Genomic DNA, 13,411 nt, shown 5'->3' with positions numbered 1-13,411 from the left:
CTGGTCACTGGATCATCTACCATGGGGAGCTTGATTTTCCTTGCATCATCTGGACCTAGGGCGTAAAACTTATGAAAGATAGATTGGTAAAGTTTTGGCTTTGCAGGGTTATCCCATTCCGTCCTCAGAACATCATGGAAGATCGCAGGTAGAGGCACTCCAGTAGATTTGGGCCCCATCTTTGGGAGCGCTCTCTCTAGGCCTTGTGGATAGGGAGTTTCTGTCTCTGATTTACCTGCCGCTGGTGTTGATATTTCTAAGGTCCTTAGTACCTTTGCCAGTAATTTGGAGTACATATCAGGTGGAAATAGTCTGGGTTGTATTTTATCCATATCCACCTCTTCCTCCTCTGACAACTCCCCTTCCTCACTCCCTGATGATTGAGTTGATAACTCTGAACTGCCCTGGGATTCTTCTGACTCACTGGACAATTCTTCTAACCACTCGCTGGGCTTTCTCTTTTTTGCTTTAGTTTTAACGGAAGTTAGGAGTTTTCTCTTCCCCTTAGAGGTGCTAGACTCTTTTCTGTCTCTTTTCTGGCTAGCTGTACGGCCTTTAAGGTCCTTAACAGCATTATCAATTCCTTTTTTGATTTCAGCTTGCAGCCAGGCCAAGATGTTTGCTTTAGCCTCAGGGCCTGCAAGGTCAGGGTCACTGCTTCCTGACGGCCCCCCTTGGACAGTGTGAAGCTGTGTTAGTCTTTCTGGGGAGTCCATGGTATTGGAGTCTGACTCCATCTGCTTTTCTCTGTTACTGGCCTGGGACGCCATTCCCGCCAAAAACTTTCCTCCTAAAGTGAAAGTAAGCGTGGGCGGGAATTAGAAGGAGAGAAACGGCTGCATTTCCCCCCCCCCACCATACCCCTCTGGAGTATTCCGGGGTTTCTTGCTATCATTCAGATTTGCCAAGCCATCAGCGGGTCTACCCGTTCTGATAGAGAGGGAACCCTGTAGCTTTGAAGTTACTCCGTTTCCCTCCATTTCGCTCACAACCACCCAGGCTCAATCAGAGGCCCTCCTGGTTCAGCCGATTCCCCCTCCCCCCCCCCCCGCCGTTTTCGGAGGATCGAGAAACCTCTCCGCGGGGTTTTACTCACAGTCCGTGCGTTTGGCGCGCTTTAGAGGCCTCCGCTGTCCCGGAGCTCTCGGCTTCCTATGGAACGTGCACGCGCGCGCGCGCGCGCGCACGCAGCGTCGATCCCCGTCGTTTCGTTCCAGCCTCAGCAGGGGCCGGGTCCTAGCTATCTAGGATCGTCGGCCCCGCGCTCGCTTTTGTGACTCTCTTGCCGCTGCCGCCTGTTCCGGCGGTGGGGGGGGAGGGAGGGGGGGTGGAGGACCAAGCCTTCCTTTCCCCAGCGAGCCCGCGCCTGTTCTGATTCCTTCTCAGTCTTGTAGGATCGCAGCTCTTCAGAGCTCGAAAAATCCGTGTCCGCCTGCTGAGCAGGGCCGGAAAAAACTGAGGACTCCTGGAAGCCCCTCCCCCAAGGATCGCAAGTTTTTTGTCCGGCCCCTGCGAAAGAGTTGGAGGAGGAGCTACCCACTAGTTATGACTGCCCCACTCCGGACCACTAGAGAAAAATAAATCCTGTAATCCTGTCCAGAGCCGTGAGGAGGATAACCTCTTTGTCCAGGAAACCAGACTTCTTATTTTACAGACCAATGCAAACCGCTAGGGACTTGGCCTCAAAGAACGCTGCAGCAGAAAGAGAGAGCATAAAGCAGTTTTCCAAAAACTGTTTAGCTGCTGGCTAGGCTTCTATAGGGTGAATAGACCTGCAAATATGCTATCCTCAAACTACCTAGGGCTTTAAAGGTAAAGAACCACATCGTGGATTCCAAAAACAGACGGGCAGCCAATATAGTTCTTTTGACACTAGCGGAATACACACTTTGTACTTGTGTTCACCATCTTGTTGCTGCATTTTGCAGCACCTGTACAACCTTCAAGGGCAGCCTTTTGTAAAGCACATTACAGTAATCTAACCTACATGTGTGGATAACTGTGGCCAAATCTCGTTTTTCTAGGAACGGCTGCATCTGGCACACCAGTTGCATTATTGACCAAGAGAAGGTGAGCCTTGTTGGGACTGAGCTTCATTCCGCTGGTCCGCATTCAGCCCTTTACTTCCTCTCAATACGAACTCAAGATATCCACTAACTCACCTGTTCCAGATGAGGAGGAGAACCAAAGCGGAGTGGAATCTGCCTACTGATAGAGCATGAATGTGGATCCCCAGGCCTTCTTCCTGGTGGTTTCGGGGGGGGGGGGGGAGCTTGAAAAGCATTACAGGGCAGAAAGGGGCATAAATGCCTCGGAGTGAAAGTCTTTGGAAAATGCTCCACCTGTCTGTATTCAAACTACAGGTTCTTTACAACAGGAACAAATTAAGAGACACTGAAGCCTTCAACTGTGGCAAGTTTTAAGAGTTTCTTCATATACATTATCAAGAAATGCTCTTGAATTGAAATTTTTCTTGTACTTAAGAGGCCACTCCATAACTGGAGGCTTAGCTTATGCATAAATCCAGTTCTTTTCAAGGCGGATGCAGCACCATGGTACATCATCTCCTACTCAGCAGAGGAAATAAAAAATTCCCCCATCCCGTATTGGGGGGGGGGGGAAATCCATCTACAAGCCTATCATGGTGCCCCCCCCGCCCCCAAAAGTGAAGCAATGCAGTTACTGATGAAGCAACTGCCCCCTCTGCTGCTGGAGGAAAAAGCTTTGGAAACTTAAAATCCTACTGCTGACAACTCCCATTTTATGGCAGAGAGATAAGTCTGATCAGAAGTTGTGACTTCTACAAGCCATACTACACTCAGCGGCATTGAAAAATGGGCCCACCCCCAGTGAGGGGGGTTAGGAGTTCTGTGCCTAAACAAGGTTCTAGTTCGAAGAGAAAAATGAATGTGAAAATATAATGGTCTTTTCACATACAACCCGATCTTGGCTATTCAGAACTCCTGCTCCAAATGAACTTCCTTGATGGGTCACTAGGCTTGCCAAGCTCCAGGTGGAGCCTGGAGTTCTGGGATAACAACTGATCTCCAGACTACAGCGATCTCTTTCCCTGATGAAAATGGCAGCTTTGGGGTGTGGACTGCATGGAATTGTACCCAACCCAAACTCACCTTCCCCAGGCTCCACTGCCAGATGTCCAGGAATCTGGAGTTGGCAACCGTACCCAGAATGGGGACTTTCAAATGATGGGGACAAAGGTACAGTATTCCCTATGAGCAGCCTATGAAGCCTGTTCAGTTTAAACTGAGACAGCACGCATGTTCCATCAAGACAGTTTCGGCTGGATAACTGTGTTGGTCTATAGAGAAGAGCAACATTTGGGTCCAGCAGCATCGTAAAGAGCAACTAGATCTCCAGGGTAGGAGCTTTTGAGAGTCCGGCAAAGGGAGCTCTGACTCTCGAAACTCATGCCCTGGAAATCGGGTTGGTCTTTAAGGTGCTACTGGATCCAAAGCTTGCCTATTCTGTCAGACTCTTAGTATTAACAGGGAAAGAATTTGCCTTCATCCCTGTAAGGCTTAGCTTCAGGAAGGAAAAAGAACAAAGGAGTTGCGCCAAAGGCTCTGTGGCAAAGAAGAAGCCTAAGGGCGGATTTGAAGGAAGGCCGAGTTCTGGGAGGGAGGGAGGGGGGTAAGGTCCATGGCAGGATTTTGAATGCAGTATAGTGGAGAGGAGCTTGGTCTGGGTGCAGGCGGGAACCAGTGTGGGAGTTAAGGGAGGAGCATCACTTAACCGAAACAAGAGAGAATGGTTTAGCAGCAGAGCGCTTACTTTAGGCAACTGGTCTGAAGTGCCGCACTAGAATGGTTGGGGTCCCTTCCCTGCAGGCACCCCACAGTATCCACTAACCCTCAAGAACTGCACTTCAAAGAGGACAAGAAGCCTGCAGTAGGGACAGGAAAATGGCAACATGTTATGCTTCAAATGGGATGCAGTCTACAGAAAGTCTTGAGGAAATCACCAGATTTTGTCAATGGCTTCCACTTGGTCCTACTGTCCCTTCCAGTTAGCCCTGTGCTCCCCCTAGCTGTTGCGGTGGGAAGGTTAATTCAGTCCTGGCAGGGCTGGCGTGCTGGAGCTGCCGAACTCATGCCCATCCCCTTGCTCCTCAGCGTTATGTCTCAGCAAGGGCCAAGAGCATTTGACCGTTTACAGGCCCAGCAGGGTCTACAGGCAGCCAAAGCCCAGGCGAGCTAGAAGCTCACAGATTTCCAGGAAGACCCCAATGGGGAGGACTTTTCTCCTCTACTAAGAAGAAGGACTTGTAGCACAATAAATATAACACCAATTTCTACACTTCTAGAGATACAGATGACCAGGTTAGGACTATTTAAAATTTACATTAAGTCCCACTCAGCCTGATGTGTGCAGGCAGGCTTCTTTGAGCGGAAGCCGAAATTCTAAGCCGTCACGCAGAACTCAGAAAGACTCAAAGCTTGGCATGCGCTGGCCACACGCAATACATTAGTTAACACACAGAGGCTAAATCCAGAGTCTCTTAAGTAGCCATGTTTTTTATTATGACACTGAAATTCTTCCTTTAGTTACACTTACAATATATGAAATCAGTAGTTCCACATTAAATGTGTACTGGAAGATTAATTATTCTATCTTTACAATATTTTTACACTACTATACACCTCATTGAACTGGATCGTGGCGGATGGAGTGGAGGCAGTGGATCCTTGAGGCTGCAGCGTCTTTGTTTTGATATTTGCAACCAGCAAATCCGGTGTGAGCCCAAGTGCCCCTTGCGCTAATGGAGGGACTCTCAAGATCCAGCCTGAGTTTTCTTGTTTCTCCCTGCGTCAGTCTTAACGCTCCAACCATACCATGGGATGGGTTAGGATTGTGGCAACGGAGGCTTGTGGTTGCTGTGTCTTCATTTTTTATATTCGCCATTTTATTTTTGAGTTTTTTTCGATGAGCGGCTCCTGGTTAAGAGATTTACTTCTGCTGCTTCGTATTTTGGTAACTTAGTTACACTGAACATTATTCTAATAAATTAAAAACACTGAAGAATGAGATATATACAGAGCTGAAGCTAGCAGAATCCCCTCCCTGCTTCCTCTATCCATGTTTTAAAACTGTGAAAACGTCTGACCCTATTCAACCTTCCAGATAGCAATCTTCCCTTCTTCCTTTCCGGCGCCACTGAGAACGTATCTGTCCTCGGCAGAGCACAGAGCCTTCACCGTGTCGATGTGCCCAACCAGTTCTTTTTCCACCATCTTCTTTTCAGCATTAACCACATAGATCTTTCCTTTGATTTTGCCTTGGGAAAGTCCTCTACCGCCAACCCACATCTGAAAAACAGAGCTAGCCTTTTTAAAAAGTGCATTTCCTCTGTGGGTCTAAACATACAAAATCTAGGGGTTTTTATTTACTATTTATTTGGTTAACAGTCATAGATGAAACACATACACCCCTATACTTGCGCACAGAGCCATTGCACATATACCAGAAAACAAGGTAACCTCAGATGGGTCTTGGATGAAGGGTTTATAAATTCAACTGCCTAGAACATTTTCATAAATGTACCACACCCAGAGGAAAAAAACCAGTGATCAAATTCCATGAAACAGCAGTGTATATGCATGACCTCCCATCAAGCTCCATAACCAGCAACTGCAGAGCATTTTAACTCCATCTCAGCTCCATCCCCGTTTCTTTAGTAGCATCTGTTGCAAACAGGATTTATGCTGGTTATATGCATTGCCTGGTTTTGATGTGTTTTTGATTCTTTTAGATATCTCATGCAGCCACTGTTCTAAACGGTAAGACATAAACTGCCATGAAGACGGTGCAATCAAAAAGACATGGTAGAAAGTAATTTAAATAAGCAGGGAGGGAAGGCAGCATGGTATAGCCCGATCTCGTCAGATCTCAGAAACTAAGCAGGGTGGGTACTTGGAGGGGAACACAAAAGACTCTGCAGAGGAAGGCACTCGCAAACCACCTCGGCTTCTCACTTGCCTTGAAAGCCCCTTGCTGGGGTTGCCGTAAGTTGTTTGCAACTTAACAGCACACACTTATGTATGTAAACAAATACACAGAGGTATGCCCATAACGGAGTTCCTTAATTTTCTTCGTTCATCCAAGTGCTTCTCCTTCTCGGCACATTTCTTTTGCACTTTGTTGAAAACAACATCGTGAACCCTCACTGCAACCTATCCGCAGAGACGAGATGTCTGCCCCCACCCCCCATGACTGAAGCCAACAGGTATCAATGGCAGAATGGAATGTTCATCTCTTGACTAACGCTAGATGAGTAACTTATCTCCAAAAGCTCCTCCTACTGCAGAAATAGCATTCTATTGCCCTCCAAGAAAACCACTTGCTTTGAGAGGTTAGCTCATACATTATTAAAAATGCAGTTGTTAAAGAGCCAAGAAACGACTTCACGTGATCCCAAAGGCGTTTTAGACGTGGTGCGGCAAGCTGCTTTTGAAACTAAGAAGAGTGTCTAAAGCGTTTTGCGATCTGATTTGGTGGGGGGTGGGGGTGAAGAAAAATCAACTGTTCCCTTAAAAGAAATTGCACCGGTCAAGTGCCCGCCTCATCAGGTCTTTCGGGGTCCACCATCAGTAAGTATGCTAAACAAAACCAATGTTCCTCTGCGTTTGGTTTACCTGGTTTTTTACTTTCATCATGCAGGTGATCTCTGAACAGTCTTGCAGGCTGATCTTTTGAGAGGGCGTCGAGAGATCAGTCATATTCCAAATGAACAGGTCGGTGCTCCCTGAACACAATGCCCACACTTGGTCCCTCTAGGGCAGAAGACAGTCATGGGTAGAAGCATGTTAATTCCAACAGATGACATCCCCTAGCTCGGCCTTTTAAGCTTACAACAGTCAAGATGTACTTTCTGTTTACCTCAGGAAACAACTGGAAAGAGAGCAAGGACACGGGGATGTCTCTCGTGTACTCTTCCATTTGTACTTTCTGCCGCACAAAGCCATTTGTCGTGACTACAAGAATACAGCTTCCTATACCTTCAATGCAAAAACAAAGACGTTAAAATCTGGCATGAATGACTCGGTTTTTGTTTTAATGAGAAGACAAGGGTGTGTAGACTTTGTGCATGTGGTTTTTTTTTTTTACAGAAGGGCTGCTTCTGAAAAGGGTGGAAATATTTGAAACATGGCCCTATTTTACCTTTCACCCTGGCCTCCCAACATTCTGGGACCACCCTCTCCATAATACCAGGAAGGGGTGGCGGGACCCAGTACAGTGTTCTCTTGCCAGAGCGAGAGCGTTTCAGCATATTCATGATCCCCAGGAGAGATTTCTTCCCAGGGTACAGAAGTGCTCCACCCACTGACATGTCCACAGGTATAGTAAGCAAGCCATCTCCACGGCAGTACATTTAAGTTATCCAAGGGCTTAACAAATTTAACAAACTGCAGGTGAAGATGAGGGAGAAAAGGGGTTGTTATCAAGGGCGATTCCATGAACGATACTGTAGCCTCGTACAGCAAATTCTTTAAGGTATATTTAGACACAGGAAACATACAGCACCAAAGTCGGTTGTCGTGGAACTTGATCGACGTCAGAGTCTCACAGGGCAGCTGAAATCGGCGGTTGACTTTCAAAGTGCTGATGTTCCAGGCAATCACGGTCCCATCCAAGCTGCATGAGTACGCCTCGCTGTCGTTGCAGAAGAGAAGCACGTGCAGTTGGCTCAAGGGGTGAAATTCATCATCATCAACAACAACAACAACAACAATCAATGGTGTGGATGAATGCGTAACCACAGGCCCATCTTTTGAGTCTTCCACCCTAGTTGCAAGAGCCTGCATGGCATAGGGGGTTAGTGTGTCGGACTAGGATCTGGGACATTCAAGTTTGAATCCCAGCTCTGCCAAATGAGCTTGCTGGGTAACCTTGGGCCAGCCAACAAGTCTCAGCCTAATCTACCTCAAAGGGTATTTAATTAAACTTTTAAAATTAGGGTTCCCCTGGACAGAGGAAGGGATTATCTTCACCAGGGGTGACAGCAGGGAATCAAGCTGGTAGTGGAGAGTCCCGCTGGGTCAGAGCAGTGGTCCATCTAGTCCAGAATCCTACTTCACAGAGAGGTAAACCAGTTACCCAGGAGGGCCAAACACAGGCCACAGAGCTCTTGCCCTGAGACTGCCTCCTAGTGCTGGGTTTCAGAGTTTTTCTCCTTCTTAATATGAAGGTCAAAGAGTAACAACAACATGCTTATATACCACTCTTCTGGGCAGATTAGTGCCCCACTCAGGGCAATGAAGGGAATCAGTATATTATTATCCCCACGATATGGTAGAGAGCTGGGCTGGGAAGAGGGGCTTACCCAAAGCCGTCTGTAGAGCTCACGGCAGCAGTGGGCGTCAGACCAACAGAGTGCTGATTTGCGGCCCAACCACTTAACCACTATGCTACAGCAGAAACTGGAAATTCAAATCAAGCACTGAATGAGCTTTCTAACCAGTAACTTCATCTCATTGCATGGAGCTTCCCTGCCACTTTGAAACCTTTGCTGGCATGGAAGCTCCAAAGGACATCAGTTGAGGTTCCCAAGAATCACTGCATGAAAACCAGAAAGCATAACCCAAAAGCATGTAAAATACACGTGGCTAATGTTACCATGAAAAAAACACAGTTTGCCCCCAACACTTGCAAACAGGCACAAAGGATAATTCATAGCAAATGCTGCTGTCAAGCATCCGAAGAGGTGCTTAATTAGCACAGAGCATCTTAATCAGCTGCAGCTCTCTAGCTCAGGATGCATTTCCTAGAGACCCTCAGTACTGAATAAGACCCCCCACAACTGACCTGGAGATGCTATCTCTGTCCTGTACAATAATGTCCATGACTTCAGAGCGATGATCATTCAGTTGCTTGTTGCAAGACATGCTATGGGTGTTGATTATATAGATAACAGAGTCTTGGGAACCAATCCAGACTTGACTTTGTTCTGCCATTACCATGCATTTCTGTATTTACAAGACAAACGTAAAGATGGCTGGACAACCACATCTGGAAGGTCAAAGCACCCCGCCCCTTCCAAAAATATTAATCAGCAAATGTAAGCCAGATTTAATGTCACGCTGATTGCTAAGATCCAACTGAAAAGCCTTGAGATAGCCTAAAAAGCTCAGCAAAGCATGACTAACTCAGGAAAAACTGGTTGGTCCAGAACAACACAGGTCACAGTTGAGCCTTCTGTTAATCCTAAATTGCACGTGACTCAGCACAACATGGGCAGTTTGTTGACATGACTGGGCAGTTCATTAACATGAACACTTTTCTCCTGGGAAGGAGACGCACAGAACTTTGCTACACAAAAAGGGACGCCAAAGCCTGTGACGTGGCTAGCACAGAATGACCGGAACTCTATTTATTTAAAACCACACACCGAGTATAAACATAGGGACATCAGAAGAACCCTGCAAGGTAGGACAACAATCCTTCTGGCCTTCTAACCTGTTCACTATATGTCCAACCAGAAGGCCCTACCAACGGGGCACAGAAGCTTCTGGGCATGGAGGCTACCCTCCGCCATCTTGGCCGCTGACTGATCTCTCCTCTGCGAATGTGTCTTTTAAAGCTTTTTAAGCTACACGATCCATTTGGAAGCGTATTTTTGCCTCTCAGTTTCTCCTAGCTGAGAAAATCAACCTCAGTTCTCCATTCTGTTCACCAGTTTTCACAAAACGTGCGTGTAACTTCTCAAGGGAGCAGGCAACTAGCATTCTTTTCCTAAGCAAAAATTGTGTGTGTGGTGAGGGGGGGGTCCTTATCTGCCTACATTTCATCCTACTTATGCTTAAGCAGCTCACACGTGGCCAAACTTAGCATGCCTGTGTATAAAACCACAGAACAAGGGGAAATAAAAATGCACATGTCCCCTGCCATGGCCTGCTAAAATAAAAATTAGCAGGGAGGAAGAGGCAGGAAAGCTTATGGTTACAACCAGGGGTCATTTCGTAGAAAAAGAGCGGGAGGAACTCATTAGCATAACTCATTCGCTTAACTCATTAGCATATCCCATGCCTCTTGCCATCACCGGAAGTGTGTCATTAGTATAACTGATTTGCATATGCCACACTCCCTGACATCACCTATTCTGGATGTTTTGGACCCAATCCTGGCCATTCAGGGCCGAAATTGGGCCCAAAATGGCAAAAAAGGGCTGAAAATGGCTGAAAAGGGGCCCCAAATGGTCAGGATCGGGCCGCTGCTGAGCGGGAGAGTGATCCACCACCCATAAGAGGCCTGATCAAGGCCATTTCAGCCCCAATCCAGGCCAAAACAGGCCCAAAACGGCCAAGAGTCAGCTGGGCGGGGCTACCTGACATGTGACCTCTTTGGGGAACTGCTGGAACTGCGTTCCTGTGCGTTCCCCCTCGAAATGAGCCCTGGTTACAACATTCAGAAGTATGTATTTGCTTGCCACCTGATCTATTTAGTTTTAGGTGTGTGGTAAAGACATTTTTATTTTGTTTTGTCAAGCATTTTGGTAAGAAGGTTAATCGTTATTCTCCAATACCACCTCTTTGAGTGTGTGACAGAAAAGTGGTGCATAAATATTTTCAATAAACAAAAAGTTTCATTACAGGATACCGTTTTCAGTGGTTAAGGCTACTCTTTTTTATAGATAGTTTTTTACTATTTGCCACTTAGGGGATTTTATTGAGAAGAGTCATAAAAATGCATTCAATAACCACGACCACCAATATCTCTATGCTTGTTAACAAAGCTTCTACAACACCTCTGCAGTAAGTGTCACTCACCAGTTTAGAGCTTCCCACTTTAAAACAGTGCTGTTTAGACCATGTAGATGCATCAAACACGACCACCTTCCCCTCATTCAAAGCACACCATAACTTGGGATGGGCATCTCCGTGCTTTTCTGCTGGGTCAAGCTGCCCTGCGTATCAGGAAGAGACGGAAATAAAGCTTGTAACCGTAACAGCAGCATACCGGCTGAGAACAACATATTGTCCGTGGCCCCAGCCAGCAAGTCAAACACCACAGATGCTGGGGGACACCATGGAGGACAGCAGCACCTCTCAAGTCTCTTTATCGCAAGCAGCACTGTTATCTCCTGAACAGACAATGTTCCACTCAAGACCTTTTGCGCTCAGCCCAACAGTGTCTAGACTCTAAGGGCAATACCTCCTAACTATCATGCTAGTTATCATTTATCCCACACACCACAGTGGGTCAAGTTACGGCCCGGGTGCTGGGAGACCTCAAAATCAAGTCTCTCTGCCTTCGCCGTCATGTTCACTGGGTGGCTTTGGGAAGGCACTTCTCCTTTTCTCAGCCTACCTTATGTTGCTAATGAGAAGATAAAATAGACGACGCTGGAAGACTCCATCCTGACCCGCATGGGATGCAACACACCCAGAAACAGCTGCCTCCACCTCTGACCCAACTCCTCTCTTCTCCCAGCCCCACGGCAACCCAGAACTCCGCACCTGGTGTGTAAAGCAAGAACTCCACAGCCTGTGGAAAGGTTTCACCAGCTGATGGGTTGATCTTGTGTTTCAGTGTTTCTGCTGTTGTTTTGGGGACCATCATGGGCACTGAATAAAATAAGATAAAATTTACGTTACTGTAAGAGGTAGGAGTAAACAAGTCTGAGTTGGATCCGGCTGAAAAGCTTGCAGGAGGAGTTGGCAGAGTTAATCTTTGCACAGCTTCCCCCTGATCTAGCAGCTAGCAGAACGGGGGAGGAGGAAGAGGAGAAGAAAATTTGACCCAATTTCCCCTCTTTGGTGCAGCATCCCCTATTCCGGAGCATTTGGACCATAAGGGTTCCCTGACCCATCACAAAGGTTTTCAGTACAAGGAAGAGGTTACTGGGAGACAGTTGGGAAAGAGCCACCCTACCAATTACTTCTGCCAGTTTTACCACTGGATCCAAACCCATAGCCCTGTTACTGAGGGACAACACAGAAAACAACAACTCTGTGCATGAAAGAAGGCCAGAACACTCAAAGCAAGGCAACCTGTTCCTCCAACAAGTGGGCCAAGGTCTGGCTGGGAGCACCCCATAACTCAGCCACGCCCTTCTCCTTTGGCATTCCTGAGCTTCGTTAACCTACATAGGCACACTGCAGGATCAGCTGGAACATCACATCAGAATTGCTGGGTCCTGTCATTACACACAAAACAAATTACTCCAGCGGCAGCCTATAAACCACAATCCAACTCACCTTCATTCTTCAGCTTGTCGAAATAAGAAAGTTTGGAAGCAGCATATATGATCTTGGAAGACTGCAAGGCACCCACTACGGCATCCATCAGAAGAACGTTAGTGAGCGCTTGCTGAATGTACTGAGGGTCCTGCGGAGGGGGACCAAACAAAACAAAAGTCATGGCTTCGATTTGTATTTTTACTTTCGGTTCTTACAAAAAGTTCCATTTTTATATTTCCCAACATGCTAATAGATGCATTAAAGCAGTTTCCTACTAAAAACAAAACCTAGAACATTTTACACCAGGTGCAATTTCCAGTTTGATTTCTGCAACCAACTTGGAAAGATGGAGCTCGATTGCAATATTATACTGCCCTCCCACATTATATGCACGTCAGGAAACTCGGTTCAGCGGAAAACTGAAGCGCTGGTTACAGCCTATTAAAAAAATAGTAAATATAAAGAGGACATGAAATCTTTGCTGAACTGGCAGGTCCTCAATCCGTCATTTAGAGGAAAGAAGCAAGCCCAAGTATTTGAATGACAGCTCTGCCTTTTTGAGAGATGTCCCTGCATCCAAAGATCCATAAAACACAAAATCTGCGACCACCAGTCACCTCCAATATTTCTGTCTGCACACATTTCTAACGTTGCATTGCAACAGAACCTGGACAGATATGAAGCTGCCTTATACCAAACTGGCGCGCTAGAGACATGCCAATTTGCTGACTTTTGATGTTTTGCTTTGATAACCCTTTCAGCCTTGTGAGATATGGAAAGAACATTGGCATCTGGGTTGTTTTCATTCCTTGCTGTCTGAGCAGAGTGCCAGTCTTATATTATGACTAGCTGGGTGACTTATGGCATATCGTGCGCTGCGATAATGATCGATGCCTCGGTGAATGAGTCCCTTGGCTTCATTCATCAATCTTCTCTTGCCAACAAAAAGGACATACAAAGGCATGAGATGAAAACAAACCAAAGAGTCGAATGGAGCTGCATACAGATGTACACCATCTCAGCAGTGGAAGCGCAGCCTGCAACCAAGGAACAGGCTTCCAGTTTAGATCAAAAACCAGACAGGCCCTGAGTGGCTGAACCTTGCATTATCCGTGGCACAGCTTCACAGAAGCAATTCCCCCTTCCTCTGTATGTGTGTAAAATGCTGTCAAGTCACAACTGACTTATGGCGACCCCTGCTGGGGCTTTCAAGG

At 46.8% G+C, this 13,411-nt stretch overlaps 1 protein-coding gene across 2 annotated transcripts in view; it reads right to left on the bottom strand.

Annotated features, from left to right (window-relative positions):
* Positions 1 to 4,515: 4,515 nt before the first annotated feature.
* The window catches only part of DENND3 (DENN domain containing 3), a 42,126-nt gene continuing 33,230 nt past the window's right edge, over positions 4,516 to 13,411 (bottom strand). For both annotated transcript variants that reach the window (XM_054985689.1, XM_054985690.1), the window contains 8 exons: positions 12,216 to 12,345; positions 11,475 to 11,582; positions 10,785 to 10,921; positions 8,824 to 8,984; positions 7,538 to 7,671; positions 6,898 to 7,016; positions 6,654 to 6,791; positions 4,516 to 5,327 (listed from right to left, as the gene is read on the bottom strand). In XM_054985689.1, the coding sequence (XP_054841664.1) occupies positions 5,127 to 5,327; positions 6,654 to 6,791; positions 6,898 to 7,016; positions 7,538 to 7,671; positions 8,824 to 8,984; positions 10,785 to 10,921; positions 11,475 to 11,582; positions 12,216 to 12,345 (1,128 nt within the window). In that variant the 3' untranslated portion in view covers positions 4,516 to 5,126. The remainder of the gene's footprint in view (positions 5,328 to 6,653; positions 6,792 to 6,897; positions 7,017 to 7,537; positions 7,672 to 8,823; positions 8,985 to 10,784; positions 10,922 to 11,474; positions 11,583 to 12,215; positions 12,346 to 13,411) is intronic.

The sequence above is a fragment of the Eublepharis macularius genome, chromosome 7, assembly GCF_028583425.1.
Source record: "Eublepharis macularius isolate TG4126 chromosome 7, MPM_Emac_v1.0, whole genome shotgun sequence".
In the NCBI taxonomy this organism is placed as follows: domain Eukaryota; kingdom Metazoa; phylum Chordata; class Lepidosauria; order Squamata; family Eublepharidae; genus Eublepharis; species Eublepharis macularius.
The sequence above is the reverse complement of the archived record's forward strand: the minus strand, read 5'-3'. Positions and strand labels throughout refer to the sequence as shown.